The following is a 21,794-nucleotide window of genomic DNA, read 5'->3' as shown; positions in this document are numbered from 1 at the left end:
ATGGTCGATCTTAGGTCTGGTTCAGTCACCAACCCAGGATCAACACCTAACCCTAACATTGCAAGCTCTAGTGGTACCGCTAATACCACTCTTCTGGCGCAACCTGCCAATAATACTCCTCCGAATACTGGTACTCCAGTGATAGATGGTACTGGAGCCATCAACAATCCTCTCTTCGGATGGTCTCCTAAAGAAGTCAGAGAAAATCCGCCTACAATAGGTGATCTCATGAAAGTGCAAGAAACTCTTGCCAAGAATCAGGTTGACATGGCTTCCACTCAGAAGGAATTATGCAATTATCTCAAGTCTCTTACAGACAAAATGTCAGAGAAAACTCAATATAAAGGAAAAGACAAAGAAACATCTTCGGCTGCTGATCTTGAAGTCACTCCAATCCATGTAGTAGATGATGAGGAAGTTCCTAAGGCTGCAGACAACCCATCAGCAAAAGAACCGTCCAGTTTCATCACTTGTGAAGACCTGGAACGTCTCTTGGAGGATCATGGAATATATAAGACGTCCTTTGTCCACCGTCACCAACCTCCATACCCTGCTGCTACACAAAGGATTCCTCTGCCAAAAGGTTATACCTCTCCAACGTTCACCCTTTATGATGGAACATGCAATTCTCAAGAGCATGTTTCTCGGTTACTAGAATTACTGGGTGAACACGAGCACAACCATGTCGTCCGTTTGAAGGAATTTTCAAAGTCTATGACAGGCAGAGCGTACACCTGGTACAACAACATCGCACCAGGAAGTATTGCCAGTTGGGGAGAGATGAATAATTCTTTCTACAGAAAATACTTTTTCGTTTCAGAGCAAGTCACTCTCTCTGATCTAGGAAGGATTATCAAAGGATCAATGAATATCCCAATGACTATGTGAAAAGGTTCAGAGTTCAAGCCTTGGATTGCCACGACCCAGATGTCATATAATAGCAACTTTTAGACTTATGCATCAACGTAACGATCCCGGTCTACAGAGCTTTACTGGAAAATCTTCGGTTCCAGACTTTTCAGAACTTCATGAAGCAGCTAAGCGATCAGCAACTACCGCACCTGCTTTACTTAAGGAAGCAAATGGAAAGCTGAGTCACAACGCAAGCACGCTTCTCCAGCTCCTCTGAAAGCACCAAAGAAAGACAACCAATCTTGAAATGCACAAACCTTGACCCGGCATCAACGAATGGGGAAATGATCGGACAGACTCAACCTTTTCTCTTCTCATGAAGGAGTGATCGAGTTACTAGAAGTATGGGTTCAAGATGGTGCAATCAAATTGTCGTTTATCAGGAGAGAGTCAACTGAAGAAGAAATGGAGAATCCCAGGTACTGTCACCTTCATAGATTCATCAATCATCCAACAAGCAACTGTAATATTTTGGAACACATTTTCAAAGAGAAGGTTGATCCACATTAGCTTCAACTGGTGACTGAAGGAGTACACAAGAACCCTCTCCCAATCAGAATCTTTACACTCTCTGAACAACCTATCAAAGAGGCAGTTTAATCCTTGGTCGAACGTGAATTGCTCTATCTGTCGAAGACACAAAGGAGAGGCATGTTCACAGCACTGAACCACATCGTGTCAAGAAGTATATTCCGGAAATACTTCTTGAGCCTCCAGCCACAGACCAAGAGATCTACGACTGGGGACTTCTTACCACAGTCAATCTCAGAAACTAATTTGGAAGAACGTTGATCGATGTTGGCACCGCCATCAACAACATTCCATTGAAAACCATCGGATCCACGGGCATCACTCGACAAGAATCTATTCATGCTCCCATCTCAATCAGAGACCTTGAAGGAACGCTCGGAAATACTTATGGCTACATCACTCTCAAAGTGAACATAATTTGAACTTGGACGGAAACCAAGTTTCACAAAATCAGGAAGATCCAGGATATGACATGTCCTTCAGACGAGCATGGATCCACGCTGAAAAGATGGGTACTTACAAAGCGCATTTGTTTACACATCTCTCCAACGAAGAAAGTTCTGATCCTGAAGATTTGGCGGACGTTCCATCATCAGAGCACTTGGAGGAATTTCGAACTTTGACGAGGTTGAAACAAGAACCTGCAAAAGATGCATAAACATTCATCAAAAGGTCTTGCACTCAGGAAAGTCTCATTCCTCGCATGTCTATGTCATTTATTTCCTCACATGTTATTCTAGCATGGGGACTCAATTCTGCTAGCATCTCTGCTATTGCAAGACGCTATAAGTGGATAATCTCACTTCAGCAATATTTTACCAAGTGCTTGAATCTGAAATTTCTCCGTATCGAGCATCTCACTAAGACATTCGTTACTGAGATGATGTTCAAGCACGAAAAAGAATAATTTGGGAATTTCTCCATAGCCTTGCAGGAGTGTTCATGTGTGCCACAAAACCAGAAAGCTTCGATGTCTACACAAGTGTTGAATCCCACTACCGCGACTAAAGGAATGCTGAATCAACAGAAGATATTTGGGACCCAAACGATCAAATCTAATACATGCTCAAGGGATATGACGCTTCAACGCTCAAGCATCTAAGAAGCCTTCAAATTGTACTCCTAATCAAAGAGTACACCTCCTATAACGGCGCATCTAGCTTCAGCACAAATATCTCGACGATGACACACTGATTCAACACCAGCGCAATCAAAGTGTAACTAAATTACAATCGCTAATTCTTCATTATCCCATGATAAGACTTCTGAAGCAGATGCAACATCATTCATCCATGGATGGCACAAACTCCTTCAACATACACTGGGGACTTAGTCTTATTGGAATTTGCAATCTGATGTGATTCCATGAAACTTCATCAGCGGAACCTCTCTACATCACAAGCCTTTCACGACCAAGGAACTTTTTCTCCTCACATCCAGAATGGCGACTGCAGCTGTTATCTGCCACGATAATATCGATTCCCTGACGAAGCCACTTCACAGTAAAGTCATATTCAGAGAATTTGGGTCGAAGTCCTAGAACATATTCATCTTAGGAATGCTCAACTCACCAACTATTTCATGAAAGGCTCACTGGATGAAGGAGCAAAGCCTATATCGATAATCATGGTTCTAGCCTTTTTCGGTCTTTGGAGAAACTCCAAACATAGTATCGGAATCAACAAGGATATGTGGAGGAGCTCCGTTCATGGTCTCAGTATTAACAAGAATTTCTGGAGAAATTTCAATCGTGATCTAGCATCAACGGTCTCAAGAGCAACATCCAGGGCTTCATCAATTAACCATTTTCTGAAGTATTGCTCGACGAAGCGGACTTCTCCAAGCAATAATGATTCATATCAAGGTGTGTAGACATGAAGTATGTTCACATGAAAGTCTTTCCGAAGCTTGCACGATGGGCGGGCACAATCCCAAGTCTTTCCACAAGATGTTCTCATCACCTCTACAAATGAGATACAATACACTTCAGGCCATGGGTTTAGAAAAAAGTACCAATGGGTGATGAATGGGACGATTATTCCTGAACTAAAGATGTTTGTCTATGTCTCTTCTACAACGTACCAAAAGGGCGCATCAATCGGATATACGATCTGAAAGATATGGCCTTTACCGTCAGGTATACGAAATCTGAAAAATTTATACGGGATTACAAATTATAAATGTGCACGCTTCGTTGGCTGACCTATACAACTCCAAATTGATTTATTATTGTCTAGTGAGATAACTAAGTCTCTTAGCTTCAAAAGTTGGGATCAAGCATCAAATTTAGACGTCGTATGAGGTTCCTGCAGCTTCCAGAGCATACAATATGCAAGCAGCAATTCTTAGACGAGATTCATAACTTCCACAGTCGATCAGTGTCCACCGGGTCTTTTCCACTAAGTCCTTCATCAAGGTACCTTCAACTTCTACCACCTAGGTATTTACATCAATTTTTCTACCTGGGTCCGATAGGGTGTAGAATACATCCTATTTATTATCTATTGTTTATGCTTTCTCTGCTATTTTTCTTGTAAATTATGTATTTTACGCATGTTTTTGAGTTATTAGGTATTTGGAGTCGCATGGAGGAAAAGAAGAAGAATCACCCAATTTTTGCGAAATGGGAAATATTGTCATTTCATAGGCGACTCAATTAATGAAGAATTTTCTAGACTCATTTAGACTCATGGGTTTGAAGAATTGGGCTTGGATTTGGAAAGACAAAATGGAAGATTTGAGAAAGACTTAAAATTGGAATTAGGCTCAAATTGGGAAAGTGGTGTTATTATGGAATGAGGATTCTATTCCTAAGAGGATTGATAGGAAATTGAAGCCTATAAATAGAGAAGTTCTCTACATAACTTTTTACACTTACACACCTTTTACACACACAACACTTCTCTTTTCTTTATTCTTTGTGTGAACTTCTTAGCATGAGTAGATAATTTTATTGATTGAGGATGAATTCCTAGTTCTTGATATGTTTTGAGTTTTGTTTTAAATCTACTTTGAAGTTTTCACATGATTATCGTTTGTTTTTACTAATAGGAATGTTTATGAATTCATGGTTGATTGATAGGTTGTTTAGGATGCATACTAAATTGATTTGTAAATTGATCTATATCTAGTGAAAGTTAGGGGATAAGTAATCGTTTCTTGACTCTTTACATAAGTAGCAAACACGAGACCTTTCAGAGGGATTCCGTGGAGCAATTGTGTGTGGAAACAACGTTAGCAAGTAGACCTTGAGCTAAGAGTCTAACTACTAATATCAACCTAATAAATTCATAAATCTTAATGCGTTTAACTAAATTACATCTTGAGTGAGCTACTACTAGGTGGTTTGGTGAATAGAATACGGTAGTCGAGAACTTCCGTATCCGGTGATACTAGGGATTTAGGGGTTTAACACTGAGCTAGATGCTTTACCTATGGTTGGTGATAATCTGTGACTAATAAAAAGTGGAAAATAAAATAACTTGAATCATTGTTTTGCAACGAAGAAGGATTCCTTGATCTAATCTCTCTTATTGGTTTCAACATCTTTTTAATTGCTTTGTTTATTCTTTTACTTTATAAAATCTAAAACCCCCTTTTTTTGTGACATTATAAGACAACTAAAACCTCTTGCTCCTCGTGGGAACGATCCTTACTATCACTATATTATTTGTTAATTAGTGAGAAAAATATTAATTAATTTGTTGTGGTTACGACACGCATCAAATTTTGGCGCCCTTGTCGGGGAGCAGCGGAGCAGCTTTAGTTGTTTTTATTTTCATTTTATTTTTGTTTTTAACTTTGTTTTCTAGATTTTTTATTTCAGGTACCAGTTTTCCATGTACGGTGGACAAGAGCAAGCATATTACAACAATCAATACGGTTTTCAACCTCAACATTATGGCAACTTCCAACCATCTTTAGGATACAATCAAAACTAATCTTTTGGCTATGATCAATTTCCTACAAAACCTTATGGATATTCTCATACATATCAACAACCTTGTAGTAGGTATGTAAGTCAAGCACCAAGGTGGGATAAGTCTACTTCTAAATGGATTCATTCGAGTTGTATGCAGATTATGAAAGAATTGCAAGATATGCGACAAATACTAGACCAACTTGACCGTGATAAAAAGAACGTCGCACAAACCAATTTCTGCAACACTTTTTCTTATCTGACTATGGATCGTAGTTATGATCATTCACCCATTCAAAGGGAAGAGTCCTGGGAAAGAGAACCTATTGTAGCCAACGGTGGTAAGCGTGTGAACGTCAAGAAACTTGCACAGAAATTATACAAGTTGGAAGATGATGGAACCTCGGAAGAGCTTGTCGCAGAAATTAGTAGGACCATTCATATGGAACTTAAACGACGTCTGGATAAAGGTTATGAAACCGATGAAGATTCTTATTATGGTGAGTCTGAAAGTGAAGATGATTGTCTTGAAAAGGACCAACCTTTGGAGACTTTTGATGACGCTAGTGCAGCTACTCGAGCCTTGATCTTAATAATGATCAATCACCTATTCAAAAGGTAGAGCGAGGAAGATGCAATTAGTGCTTTTAAAAAATTCCTTAGGGAAAGAAATGAGTCCGCGGTAGTGTATGAGCGTTGCAACAATGAGGAAGTTATTCCAACTCCGGATCATAATAACGATCTTCACTATTCAAAAGGGGAGATTGGGTGTGACTTACCTATTGTTATAAACGGTGTAACACCCTCACAAGATCTTACAATTTATACCGATGAAAATCATTTTAGTGAATGGCCCGACTCCGATGATGAGAATGTTGAAGATATGATGCTAGAGGATGATACCAAATTCATTGATATTGTGGAAGACCCAATTGAATCTGCCAATGATTTTAATGATGCCAAGACTTTGGTTACGGAAGAAAACGACGAAGAATGGTTGCAAGGTTTGATAGAGGACCATGATATACAAGAGGTAAGTAATTCACTTGAATTTTTTAAGGATGAAGAGGATTCTGTAATACAAGAGATTGTGCAAGGTTTGTATAACACTTTGCATATTGATTCTTCTCCTTTACCTCTTATTGGTTTGAATGTATGTGCTTCAAAAGTATTTTTGGATGATTTTGTTTCTAGATATCCACCATTGGAAACACTTGATGCTAACACTATGCAGGTTTGCCAAGAGAAATACATGGAAATTCCAAAATTCTATGTTCTTTATACACTTCCGAGTGTGGACAAGAATAAGTGTGGGGGAAGTTTCTATCGAGCGATAATTTCACTATTGTTTTCTTGTGCTAACATTTGTATGGAGTTATTGTTTGCAAAACAGGTACTGTGGGTGGATCCCCAAATTTTCAGATTGTTAGTATATGGGGAGTGAATCTTACAAGAATCTAAGTCGGGCCGTCGACTTTAAAACAAGCGCTTAATGGTAGGCAACCCATAGGTTTTGTATTTATTATCCTTTTACTTTTTATTTTCTTTTTGTTTGGTTTATTTATTTTTCTTGTTCTATATCATACTAGGATTTCCCATCTTCACTTTACTTGGACGATTCAATTACATTGAGGAAAATGTAAGGTTTAAGTGTGGGGGAGTGGTTAAGCATTTATTTAAAAAATTTTTTTGCATAAAACCTCTAACTTTTAGAGATTTTAGAGTCACTAGCATACTTCTAGGTATGTTTACATAGAGAATTCTGATCGACATAACTGAACGTGGAAGTGTTAGGGAACTACGTTCGGATTTCTTGATTGTTAGAGTGTTAAATAATGGATTTAATCATGCCGGAGATGCAGATTAGGAGCAGGGAGACATGCATTATTAGATTTGTTGATCAATCATTAGTGGAGACTACCCTATTTATATCATGCGAGGCACCGACCAGATTTCTTTATAAATAACTAAAGAGCTTTCTTTTGAGTGTGTGTCACCGTATGTTAATTTTGAGTAGAATGGTGAGCTACCCAACCTCCCACCAATAGAAGCACTACTCTTTGATCTCTTGAGTGCTAATTTTGTCAATCATGAGGGTGACGTCTATAGATGAAAGCCTCCTTCTTGTAGTTCGATTTGCAGTTAGCACCATTCTTTCTCTCGACAACAACGGATCCATAGAAACACCATCATCATAAACAAGGGAGCGACATCAAAATCTACAAGGAAAGTTGAAAAAGTTCAAGGTTTACAAGCAACGGAACAAGAAAAGAGCAAATTTCATATCCAAGTAAAGCAACTAGACAATGAGCGTAATTTTATATCCAAGTTGAAGACTTATTTACAAGAGAAAAGAAAAGCAAAAGGTGAGAATTATTGAAGTTTATGATTTCGAGACGATACAAGTTGTGAAAGAATAAAGCGGTAAAGTACTTTTCCCACGGCCATGGTTTGTTTTTATTTTCACTTTGTTTTGTATTTTATTTCTCTTGTCTCTAAAAAAAAAGTAAATTGAAAAAAAAAATGAGACAAGAGAAAAATTTATCATTGGTTTTATTTATTTAATAAGCCGTGGGGAAGGAAAATCTATAAGGAAGTTTCAAGCGACAACGATTTTGAGGAAGAAAGTTACAAATTGTCAAGGATCTATGAAATTCAAAAGTTTATCATCAATAGTTGAAGCCGATGACGAAGACCAAGAAGATGAAAACGAGGAGCGGAATACGTTTCTATTGGATGCCGTGAGAGTGGTGTTATCATCATTGGCGATCGGATGTGAAGGTGAGTAAGTAATCTCATCCTCGATAATAGTGGTTGATTTCCTTTCTTAGAGATCGTCAGAAAAATGGTTTTTCAAAACGTTAAAAGATGTGGGGTTTTAAAATATTTCGGAAGTTGTCCTTCCCACCATTCAACGTGTTGCAGGAATTCTCTCTTCATTCCTACCTACACGCATGTGAGAACCATAAAAGTACGTCCTTTGAGTGCAATTTCATAAACCCTTTTTGGTGAGGCAGAAGTCGAGGCGAAATGCTTATTGATCGCTCTCAAACATGCGTTCTCTCATTATGGTGTGGTTATTTCTCACTCAACATTTAAGAATGAGAATATGTTCTTTAGTATTTCTAACTTCTTATTACTAGCATGCAGAAACTCTATGTCCTCATGACTCTTTGGATGCTTGGGACGCTGGAACGCTTTGAAGTTGTAAGTTTTAGTTTGATTTGCTCGAGGACTAGCAAAGTCTAAGTGTGGGGGAATTTGATAGGATGTAGAATTCATCCTATTTATTATCTATTGTTTATGCTTTCTCTTCTATTTTTCTTGTAAATTATGTACGCATGTTTTTGAGTTATTAGGTATTTGGAGTCGCACGGAGGAAGAGAAGAAGAAATCACCCAATTTGTGCGAAATGGGCAATATTGTCATTTCATAGGCGACTCAATTAATCAAGAATTTTCTAGACTCATTTAGACTCATGGGTTTGAAGAATTGGGCTTGGATTTGGAAAGAGAAAATGGAAGATTTGAGAAAGACTTAAAATTGGAATTAGGCTCAAATTGGGAAAGTGGTATTATTATGGAATGAGGATTTTATTCCTAAGAGGATTGATAGGAAATTGAAGCCTATAAATAGAGAAGTTCTCTACATAACTTTTTACACTTACACACCTTTTACACACACAACACTTCTCTTTTCTTTATTCTTTGTGTGAACTTCTTAGCATGAGTAGATAATTTTATTGATTGAGGATGAATTCCTAGTTCTTGATATGTTTTGAGTTTTGTTTTAAATCTACTTTGAAGTTTTCACATGATTATCGTTTGTTTTTACTAATAGGAATGTTTATGAATTCATGGTTGATTGATAGGTTGTTTAGGATGCATACTAAATTGATTTGTAAATTGATCTATATCTAGTGAAAGTTAGGGGATAAGTAATCGTTTCTTGACTCTTTACATAAGTAGCAAACACGAGACCTTTCAGAGGGATTCCGTGGAGCAATTGTGTGTGGAAACAACGTTAGCAAGTAGACCTTGAGCTAAGAGTCTAACTACTAATATCAACCTAATAAATTCATAAATCTTAATGCGTTTAACTAAATTACATCTTGAGTGAGCTACTACTAGGTGGTTTGGTGAATAGAATACGGTAGTCGAGAACTTCCGTATCCGGTGATACTAGGGATTTAGGGGTTTAACACTGAGCTAGATGCTTTACCTATGGTTGGTGATAATCTGTGACTAATAAAAAGTGGAAAAGAAAATAACTTGAATCATTGTTTTGCAACGAAGAAGGATTCCTTGATCTAATCTCTCTTATTGGTTTCAACATCTTTTTAATTGCTTTGTTTATTCTTTTACTTTATAAAATCTAAAACCCCCTTTTTTGTGACATTATAAGACAACTAAAACCTCTTGCTCCTCGTGGGAACGATCCTTACTATCACTATATTACTTATTAATTAGTGAGAAAAATATTAATTAATTTGTTGTGGTTACGACACGCATCAGGGTCCTCTATCCAAGTCTTGCCATAAGAAGAGAAAACGAAAAGGAGAGATTTAACAATATACTGGGGACTGACAGTCCACTGATCATGATGATCAGTTTCACAATCCGAGACCCGTGACACCGGACTCTCATGTGCTAATCATCATCATAAAAGGAATGCTACCACCAGGACATGCTACCACGCCTGAGATGATTTTACATTGTCACGCACAAAGCAGCGAGCTGAGAGAAATCGGTGAAGAATCTAGGTATGGGTCATATACCATTATCTTCGTATGGATGTCCTCTACAAAATATCCAAAATTCATAGAATTGAAGAAACGAGAAAAACGATGCGGCCAAAACATTGGACTACATACCAGCTAAAACAATTCTGGAAATCTCCTGGAAGTTTACTGTCTCGTCAATTTCGGCCCTTAAACGTGCTCAAAAGCCGAAAATCTTCTTCTCTAAAGCTTGGAAATTTTCTGAGGATGGAGAAACATGGGTAGATCACGAAAATCCGACATCGGACGAAGATTCTACAGCATTTTCAATGAAAACCCGACTTCTGAATTTTCTAATGACAAATTATGACGAAATTCTTCATTCATCTACATGTGAATCAAAAGCTACGCCTTCCGCGCGAGATCATACTTCATCTTCAGCCGCTAGTCTCATTTTCTGAAGCCAGCGGCGTTTTGCTGATAAGCTGCAAGCCTTTCATATTCATCTTTCCTTTTCAGTAATAACTCATTTCGTCCCTGCCAAAAAAGCGTTGATTCCATCACGGACGACTCCCAGATGATCGAGAGACATACAATGCATCAGCTTTCCAGCATCTCTGAAAGGTTGATTCACCTCGGCATGAACATCTGCAGAAGTCTTCATCTTTGACATGATATTTCTGGAGCATTCCCCGGAAGGGCCAGAAGAGTGGTTATAACCAGAAGTCACCACTATCTGAGGCGAATGACATGGAGTCATGGATATACCAATAAAAAACACATAACAAAATGGTAACAACACAACTCTTACCTGTTTACAATTTCACTATCTGTAGTGATTATAACGTCATAATTTCGAAAACTTGCTCGTTCCCTCAAACCTGCAAAGACGAGCAAAATTCATTATTCAAAATCATGACTTGATTTTCATAAAACCGTGAACAACCCATGTGAATTTTAACATCCATTGGTTTTTCAAAAACTAGACAGACGTCCATTCTACAATTGTGAAAACTCACACACAGACATTATTTCACCATGTATAATGGTATACTTTCAACAGTTGTTCAAAATCAAAACATGATTTTACAAAATATATAAATATTTAACGTGAAACTCACGTAAATTTGAAAAATATATCTATATATTTTTGCTTCCTCGCACGAGCATCTGTCTTTGAAGCGAGAGTATATTTTCAAAGATTTCTGAAAGCTCGAAGATAAAGAATTTTCATGAAAGCTCATAAACAAAATTTTATTACTAACAGACGCACGTCTATTAAAAAAAAAACTTTTCTCTCGTACGAGCATCCACCTTTGAAACGAGAGCTTATTCCACTTTGTGAAATCTCACATATTTAAAAAAAATAAAAAAAAATTGGTTTTCGTGAAAGCTCATAGACAAAATTTATGTCATCAGTCTGAGATCTATTTTGTTTGTTCCTTAAACTAACAAACGAACGAGCGTCTGTTCCTAAAACAAGGATTTCTTTTCTTGGGCCCGGCCCGTGAATCCTAAACCGACCAAGGTTCCACTATCAAATCGTAGGTTCTACACCAATTCATGCTCATTAGACGACGCTCTATCATGCCACTGGGATCTCTGTTCAAGCCGAGGTTCGCTCGCACGATCAAAAATCCAGTAACATCTTATCTTACGACTAAGTTAAATTAATTATTTCGTTCATAACTGGAAAATCACCATTCGGTGCTGGCTGAGGAACATGACTGTCCCTCACTAATAAAAGGAATTAATGTAGATGGTGGATTTTCGACAAGGGTTAAAATCGTAAAACCATAATTATACATGCTCCTGATCCAGCAATCAGATGAGTATTGAGGCTCATGTCTCTCATTGAAGCATGAAATCTCATGCCATGAAATCTCTGACTGAGAATACTGTCTCTCATAGTATATGTAGATGTGTAGTCTCTTATCTGAGGCAACGGCACATCTCATGAATACTGAGCAATTTTAGTAATTACTTCTATATAGAATCGAAAGATTGGACGGATCCTAGACAGCTTGCATGCTAGTATAGAGCAATAACGTCTTCAGGGTGCAACAAGGTTTTCACTGACTATATAAAAGAGATATGACGTTTCAACAAGCTCATATTTCTCAATTCTCAGATAATTAATGCTCCTAGACAACATGCCTGCTAGTATAGAGCCATCAATTAATTATCTCTAATCGTTAACTGAATATTCAACAATATTCTACGATTCTTCGTAATATTTCGTCACTTCAATTCATGGTTCTTCCCAGCTGAATTCCACGGGTTAGTGATAAATATTCAACGTACGGGCATCTGAGCCGCTATCAAGTAAGCCCCGACCAAAATGGTGCAAGTGTACTCAGCAATAATGCACAAACGAGCACCTGAATGCACGAACGAGCATTCCAAAACACGAAGAAACGATGAACCTATGCAAAATAGGAAGAAAATGATAAATAATAAAATATTAATTGAGGCGCCAGGGGACTGGGCCCACCGGCAGGCCGGTCGTGCCGTGGCCAGTCCCACGTCCAATTTTATATTTTATCATATTTTTATTATTTTCATTGATCACATGAAAGTCCTTTCATTTGAGCAAATCTCCTTCGTCTCAAGGAAACTCCCTAGTTTCATAGTGTTTCCTCATGTCAAAGAAATAATAAAAATAAGGAAAGGTGTCGTGGGACCAAGCTCACTAGCCGGCCGGCCATGCACTAGCCGTGGCCGGTCCCACACCTCATGGTTCCTTATTATTTTATTATTTCCCTCATCCCATGAAAATTCCTTGATTTCATGATATTTCCCTAAACTCATGAAAATTATGTAAAATTAGGGAGAAAACGCACGGGACCGGGCTCATTGGCCGGCATGCCATGCTCTACCCGTGGTTGGTCCCACATGCCCTTGTCTCATTATTTTAATATTATTTTTTTCCCTCATCTTATGGAAACTCCTTCACTTCAAGGAAACTCCATAGTTTTAGCAAACTCCTTGATTTCATGATATTTCCTTAAAATCATGTAAATAATATAAAATTAGGGAAAGTGACATGGGACCGTGCCCATTGGCCGGCCGGCCATGCCTTGTCCATAGCCGGTCCCACACTTCATGACTCCCTATTTTATCATTATTAATTACATAATCTCATGGAAATTCCCTAACCTCATGAAATTCCTCAGTTTCATGGTATTTCCTTCACTTCAGGGAAAATACATAAAATTGGGAAAGGTAATGCGGGACCAAGCTTGCTAGATGGCAGGCCATGCCCTAGCCATGGCCGGTCCCATACTTTACAATCCCCTATTTTATTAATTATATTTCATCATCTCATGAAGATTTCCAAGTTTCAGCAAAACCCTGAATCCTTCATATTTTCTCAAAATGTTGCTCAAACGCGCATCAGAAAATATCGAAACTCTCAGGACTGAGACACAGACATTATGGTGACGCGGGAATGTCTCCTTGACCGACCAAGGCCGGCCCTAAGGCTTGCAAATAGCCGTTCCCGCGTGTTTTAATAATCTTGACCTAATTTTCTCAACTGCTCATATTGGGTCCAAACTGTTCTCAAACAACTGGGAGTTTTCTTAAACGACCATGAACTGGTCCCACGACCATCAAGGGCCGGTATCATGACTCCTTGGTCGGTCCCTCATCTCTCCATAATCAGGTTTCGCTACCTAACGCTCACACGATCATTATTTTAATAAATGATTAAACCAGCATTTAATCATCCTTTCACCAACTGGTCTTCAGGAGACTTTGGTATATTGCTCATTTGAGCATATGGGCATTACATGGTCGACTCATATCCAGTCCCTCCTTCACCCTGTGGTTGATTTTCAATAAATCATCTATTGATCAAAAATTATGGTTTCGAATCCAGAGCTCTGGGGAACATAATTCTGAGTAGATTCAAATACTAATAATTTTATGATGATACCGTGATCAACACTTTTATTATTATGCTTGGCCTAGCTTCCATTATCTTAAATTAATATTTTATTTTATCTGGTCCTGACACCAACAATTCATGAAACAGCAACACTTGCTCATACGAGCAATATTTGCTCAGACTAAGGAATATTGGTTCAACTATCAATATTCAACAATTCAGCAACATTTGCTCACCTTAAGATTATCAACCTTTATTCGACAATATAACTTTGTCTCATCAGACATGTTCAATGCATTAGTCTCAGAACATTTGCAAATCTCGTTCGACTTAACAATATAGGGACTCATCGTCCCATAAAGTCAGCAACTGACTCCACAATCATGAGATGTCAATCGTGTCACATGGGAGATATTAACTAGGGTTTTGGTATGGCGGTCTATGGCACGTATGTTCATGCACATGACGAGAATGTGAGCAAGTCGTGCAATCAGTTGGAGGAGTTAGTAAAGTAGTGGATGGGAAATCAACCAAGTCTCCACACGATGAGTAACTGGTTTTGACACGACTTCCCATTTCCCCACTCTTTGACTTCAGCAACTTCACACTTCATGGTATCAGTGTGTTTACAATTCCAGCAGTATAAAAGGTCTCTGAATCATGATTGAAACAGACAAGAGTTTCTCGACAAGTTCATACAGACAATCTTTCGATTACACGAACTCATCGTATGAGCAATCACTCTCAACTAAGTAAATTCGATCATTCAGAAATTTGTTACGCAGAATACACAACACACCTACAATCTTCGATCACCATTGATTTCACGCATTTCTCATCTTCCCTCCTACAGATCGACCCATCCTCTCTTGTGACCGAATTGACTCTGGAACGACCATTGTCTTAGTTTAGGCCGGAGTCCTACAGATTGATCTCTCGAAATTAAAGCAATCCCTTTTTGTAGTGCATCTGTGTGAGGTTGAGCATTTGCTCGGTTCAAGGAGTCTCCTCCGCACGGTCATCTTCTCGATTCCGTAAAAACCAGCAAATCGTTTTTCCCCATGTACAAAAGCCATCTTGATTCTTTGGGTCAGAGAAACATACATCATCAAATATTATTCATTTTTGTATTCAAACCATATGCCGATTTATTTTTCCTTGAAAATTGATTTATATATTTTCCTTTATATTGGTTGTATCAAAATGTAGATTGAAAATGACAGCTTTTGTATGACAAGAGAGTACAAAATCATTTATGTTCATTTGTGAAAGCATATATGATGTTAGACTGATTGGAATAATAAATTTATAATTGTGAGTAAGTGCTCGGGATGGGAGGGTTGGACTCGACTTATATTACTCTTATACTCTCTAGCTGGATCACAACATTCCTGACTTATGGGCAGAGAGAGGTAGAGAGAAAGTAAGACAGATTAATGGAAAAATGGACATGTTTCTTCTAGTTCTTAGGTTGTAACCTTACTTTTTTTCCTCAAGATTTGATATGACTTTTGTGAGTGAGTATTAGTAGTACATTGAAATGTCATAATTTTGATGAATCGCCGATATGAGTATTACTTATTTTCGGACTAATGTATATCTATATAAACAATGTCAAAGTACAATTTTTTTTCAACTCATTTCACATTACTTTCAGTTCAACATCCAAAAGTATGTATCCACATATACACATTTCTTTCGCAGTAATTTTATAAGCTATACTTCCTTAAGTAGGCCTATGTTGAGCCACTGCAGGTAGTGGGATTGATAAGAGTTTTTTTTTTTTTTTTTTTTTTTTTGTATCCTTTTTAGCACATTCCTTAAGTATTTTTGTGATAATGACACACCTCTCGCAAATGTTAAGAACCGACACATGTAAGTGTTAGAGCATTGCTCGGTCGAACTCACAAGTGTTGCTATCTCAAGCTTGTTGTCGAATTTAGTTAATCAAAACTATATCCTGATTTCTAATCTATATTCAGTCAAGTTTCGGATTAGGATAGAAGCGTGTAATTGGGTACCAGACATCACTGCGTTTCCGAAGATCAACCGAAGCTTTTGGAGAACTTCATCAACAAAAGGTAAGTGAAGATTGAACCACCTATTACTCAAGGTTTCACCTTTCTATCTATGAGACAATGTCGCATGACTAAATTGGACTTTACATGCACAACAGAAATTTCGAGACAAGTTTATCTTATTAATTATTCTCGAAATATGTTTACTAAGCTTAAGATCACTTGTTCATACTTGATGAACTTGGTTAAGAAGAATTTATTGTTTATGACAAAAATCGTGTTAATCGTTTAAAAATAGCCTCGAACATTGATATGTGTCATTGATGTTATCTGGGAATGTTTCAAATTGATTATTAGAGAGATATAGAACTACTGTAAATATGGATACAGGACAGTATATGTACTAGCTTACATACATGCGCAACTGTTATAGATCCGGACCCGTAGTACATGCACCCAGTACACGTACCGGCGTAACTATAGTTCGGCAACGACTTTTGGTACACATACCAAGTATGCAAACCCAAAAAGTTTTATTGACTCGTGAACTCAGGATGGTACGCATACCTAGTATGCATACCTAAAAGTTTTGTGGGCTCCTGAACTCATTTTGTCTTAAGGGTATACAAACTAGGTACACGTACCATAAAAAAATAACTCACGAGCTGGAAGTAAATACACGTACCAAGTACACATTACTTACCTTGTCGAATATTTTCAGATGCATCAGAATTAGTTCTATGAGATAATCGGCACTTGAATAACTCTCTAAGAACACCTATAGACATACTTGATAACATTATAACCTATGGTTGTGAATCAAGATTAAAGTCTTAAAGTGTTATATGAAAATGGTTAAGCTTATAGTTCTTCTGGCTATTTTCGGCTAACCTTTCATGAACAGGTCATTGTGTACGGTTTGGTTACGGTTCATCCTAACCAGAGTGTATATTCAGTTATGTTAATCTCAAGTCAAGTTTTCATCTAACGGCAGATATTGATTGCTTGATTCTAAATCTACCTTTGCTTAAATCTAAAACAACCTTGATGTTGAAAGTCTATATAAGGAGAACCTCAAGCAACTGGGATATTTGAATCCCCAACATTATTCTTGTATGTTCTAGTTGTAAACTAGAGTCGTCCTCTCCTTTACACCTTTTTAGGTTTAGAGAATAAAAAGACTTTGCTTAGGGATTTGTAAATCCAGGTCCGAATATCTTTATCTTGATAGTTCGTGTATCCTAATCTTGCTACTGATTTTTGAGTCTCACTCCGATCAGGCGAGATAGATATAAATCACAAAGTTTCTGAGTCTCAGACTTTGTGATTCCATAAGTATATTCTTCTAATACGATTCTTTATTGAAATCGGATTAGGTATTACTTGTGAGGTGAATAATAATCTAGGCTGCTCTTCGGGAGTCGTAAGTACAAGATTTTGAGGTTTCTAGACTTTGTCTATTGCAAACGATTTGCTATCTCACCTTGATCTTTGATAAAAATGGAAATCACATATAGGATTATTTGTGGGAGGCAGATTGGTTTAATGTCTTCAATTGAGTTGAAGCAACTCTTAGGATGTAAAGACGTCAGCAAAGGGAATCAATTACGAAGAGTCTTGCGAGATTTAAGAGGCGTAAGGAGCGCGACTGTAACTGCATTACTATAACGTTGGATTCGGTCTCAACTACATTCCAGTCCGAAGTTTTGATAGTAGGCTAGAGTCTGTAGCGGCTTAATACAATTTGGTGTTCAAATCTGGACTAGGTCCCGGGGTATTTCTGCATTTGCAGTTTCCTCGTTAAAAAAATTTCTCGTGTCTGTGTTATTTATTTTTCCGCATTATATTGTTTATCTTTATAATTGAAATATCAAAGGTTGTATGTAAATCAATTAAAGTAGATACGTCCATCATTATTGTTGGATACGAATTGATTGATCTTGGATATATATTGATATTTGGAATCGTCCAAGAACTCTCACGGTATAATCAGGTTCAGGGACTTGTCTCTGTTTACATCATGATTGTGAGAGAGAGATATAAACTCTTCTTATAATTCTTGATTGAGATTCACTAAGTTGTAACTCTCGGAATTGTATTTGAGTTTAGTCTAAACAGGTTGCCTAAAAAAAGTTGGTGGTGTATTCTGGCACCCCCCGCATTTTCAATTGGTATCGGAGCAGGCAAACACGGAAAACCTAATAATTTTGTGTTTGGTTGATCCTAGAAGTATATCCTTATGGGAAACTACTTTGGGAAACTTTTATGTTCACCTGTAACATACACCAGAGTTCCTTAAAGATTTTTCAGAGTTTATTTTCCTCAGGGTCATCTGTCCCTCATAGAGCTTTCGATTCAACCAATATCATGGTTGAGGGTAAAAAATCTACAGGAAAAAATAAAGAATCATTTGCCAAATTTTGAAACAAGAAACGTCATGTTAAGAGTAATAAGATACGCTATCTTAAAAGATTGTTAATCAGTCTCTTTAAGGAATGCGACAAAAAGGGGTTCGTAGCCGAAGATCTCTATGTAGATTTTGAAAAAACTTTTAAGTTCTTGGAACACCTTGCATTGATCTTGAGAAAGGATAAGTCCTTGCAATTTTCAGACACTGATAAAATTTGCTTTCATTGTAGAGAATTCGGACATGTCAAAAAGTCTTGCACGTTTACTGCAATGATATTGAGTGCTCTTAATGATTACGGAGTACCATCTCTTGATCACAACAAGAAGGAAGAAACAAATAGGAAAGAATGTCTGGCCAAGATGGTCTGTGAGTATTTTGCTCACCCAATCTCTTGTTAACAAGATCTTGGCATCACCTCATCATGTAATTATTTCTTGGGATGGGCCAAGCAGTAGTAATGGTTGTTTCTGTTTGTACTATAATTAATTTCATGATTTATCCATCAAGTATCTGAGATACCGATAACAAGGTAATTGACTACGGATAAAAGAAGGTCCTTAGTAATCAGTATTGACCAAAGTAAAACATCACATATTGTTGAGCTGGCTCCAATTTCATGGTGTTATAAGGTCATAATAGATTACAACGCTTCTAATCCCGTGAATATCAATTTCACTTGTGATTTGAAATTCATTGAGCTAAGAATAAGATGAATCATCTTATTATATTGATACTCTAACTTAGGTGTTATTCTTGTCAATTATTGGTGTCATATGGAAATCATAATACAGTCTGATTGTATACATCAAACAGAATATGTACGATATTGTTTTTTTTATCCAATGTATGGGTTACCGCATCCGAACCGACGAAATCCCATCAGGGTAATTATAAAGAGTACACGTACTCCGCCTTTTCCTTCTTCTTCCTTATGCATTCACAAACGGGAATTGAAGTTATGTTTAGGATTACTGAACCGGTGCGATGTCCTCTTGAATCGGGGGTTGTTTCTTCGTAGTTTTTATTTTTCTACCTTTAATATCTAGAAGTCTTGTCAAGAAGGATTTTAATTGAGAAATTATATACAAAGGAGATCTCCAAGTAAGATTTTTCCTCTTCTTCTACTTTGAATTTACTATTGTTACAGCATATCTCGTTTGAACCCACCAAACATTGGCATGTCAAGTTTGGTTGTCATATTTTAGTATCAAAACTCATCTAGAGTCACTTGATTAAATACTAGAGTCAACCTCGTTTAGGTTATCCTAGAAAGTCTAGGAATGTTGAGACATACAAGTATTACTCCGAAGACCTGAAGAATGAGAAGAAATAACGACTACAACGACGACAATCATCCTTCCACTTGAGGTTAGTAATATTGACTTGATCTTGTTTCAATTTGTAACGTATATTTTAAGTCGTGCTATATTAAAAACATAACATGCAAAAATTATATATTTTATATAATACTCTAGTGGTGAAACCTGGTCATAATAGTATGATCAAAGTATCAAGGAAAACATATTACGAAGTATAAACGCTTATGTTTTGGAACTTCGTAAATACGACATCGACATAATCTATTGTATATAGTTATTTGATTATGTGTGCAGTATTTCATCCTAGGAAACTATGTATCTTTACACGAGTTTAAGGAAGTATATGTATGAACTTGTTTTTTACTCGAAAGAAAAATCATGATTGGTCTTTCTATTCATTCAATATCTTTTGGATGACTAATGGAAGATGACTATGGTAGAACCTATCTTAACTTTATTGAGCCTTGAGGTATAACCGGTCATAGCCTATATAATATAGCTAGTTGTAATCGGTCATGAGCTACATTGGAGATCAAGGTATAACCGATCACAAGCTATATTGGAATGCAAGTTGTAACCGGTCATAAGTTACTTTGGGAACCAAGGTATAATAGGTCACAAGATGAATTGGGAAGTTAGTTGTAATCGATACCTAGATACCTTTGGAAAGCAAGTTGTAACCGATCACAGGTTAACTCGGGAAGCAAGGTGTAACCAGTCACAAGCTACTTTGTGGATCAAGGTGTAACCGATTACAACCTGTATTGGGAATCATGTTATAACCGGTCACAACATATTTCGGAGTGATGGTTTAATCCGCTCCTTGTACAAAAACAATAACCATGGTTCACATATTTCTTCATGGTGTGTGTGAATTAGGGTTTTGGGTTTGTCAAGTTGAGAAGCTTCCAGATGTCGACACATTTGAACATGTACATTATTGTTCAAAGATATTCCTTGATACTCAAGGTGATCCCTGGCCCGAAAAAGTGAAAAACATATAATTACGATTTCCATCATATATGTTTTAATTACCAACAATTGCATTTTCTGGTGGAGCCGTCTATTCTGGTGGAGCCATCTATTCGGAAAGGAAAGTATCCTGATTAGGCGAAATCTCTTACGACCGCTCGTTTAAAGACTTATGTTGGACCAGAAGCTCTACGAGTATGGTTGGTAAGAAACTAGATAATTGCAGTATTATTAGTTTTCAATTATTGATTTGATTGACTAACGGTTATTGTAACTTTCATTCTACCTAGTTTGTTTATTTTTGAAAACCTTCTCTTTTGATATAAGGCTCATTCAAACTAGATCAAAGTATCGAAGGGATCATTAAAACCATCTTTGGATAGAAATAAATCTTGTGATAATCCATTGTTAACAGACTCCGTTTTGTGCGTGATTGATCACAAGAGGATTCAAGTGTTGTGGTGCAGGTATTTGAAGGCAATAGAAGTTTTGAAGATGAAGAAGAATTCTTATTAGTTTTCGTATCTTGTTGATTTAGTGCACAAACCTTGATCGGCTGGGATCCAACTATAATCGGTTTATCTTTGACAGACTTGATTGATTAGTTGCGTGAGATTGGCATCACTATATAGTTTCTCGTTGAGATCTATAGTGAATCTGGAACTTGATTATTTCGGCAATCAATATTTAGATTGATCTAACCAGACAAATGAGTTTATTAGATTAAACAGAATAGTCTTTGTCAACAACTAATCACATATATTCTAGCAAGATTGATTAGAGTGGTTACCAAACAGATTCTTCCTTTGCTGTTTGGAATACGATCAAAAGGACTTACTATTCACGTGCGTGACTCTAGAAGTCGAAGGCGCATGAATACTGACAAAACGAAGTATCTAGGGGTAGTCTGCTTGGTCTCAACTATACGAAGTTGGTATTAGATTTTGTATATCGGCTTAATTCTAATTTATTTTTTTGATAAATCAAAAATGTATTAATAGATATCAATATTTGCAAGACAAGTTTACAAGAAAAGAGGTAAGAATGACCCCAAAAACTTGAAAACTAATTGAATCTATAACAAGTAACATTAGGATATTC

At 37.2% G+C, this 21,794-nt stretch overlaps 1 protein-coding gene across 1 annotated transcript in view; it reads left to right on the top strand.

The window, feature by feature from the left end:
* The window catches only part of LOC113272853 (histone H3.v1-like), a 35,014-nt gene continuing 13,220 nt past the window's right edge, over positions 1-21,794 (top strand). The window contains exon 1 of the mRNA XM_026522647.1: positions 1-148. Within this exon, the coding sequence (XP_026378432.1) occupies positions 1-148 (148 nt within the window). The remainder of the gene's footprint in view (positions 149-21,794) is intronic.

Source organism: Papaver somniferum, chromosome 4 (genome assembly GCF_003573695.1).
Source record: "Papaver somniferum cultivar HN1 chromosome 4, ASM357369v1, whole genome shotgun sequence".
Lineage (NCBI taxonomy): Eukaryota > Viridiplantae > Streptophyta > Magnoliopsida > Ranunculales > Papaveraceae > Papaver > Papaver somniferum.
The sequence above is the reverse complement of the archived record's forward strand: the minus strand, read 5'-3'. Positions and strand labels throughout refer to the sequence as shown.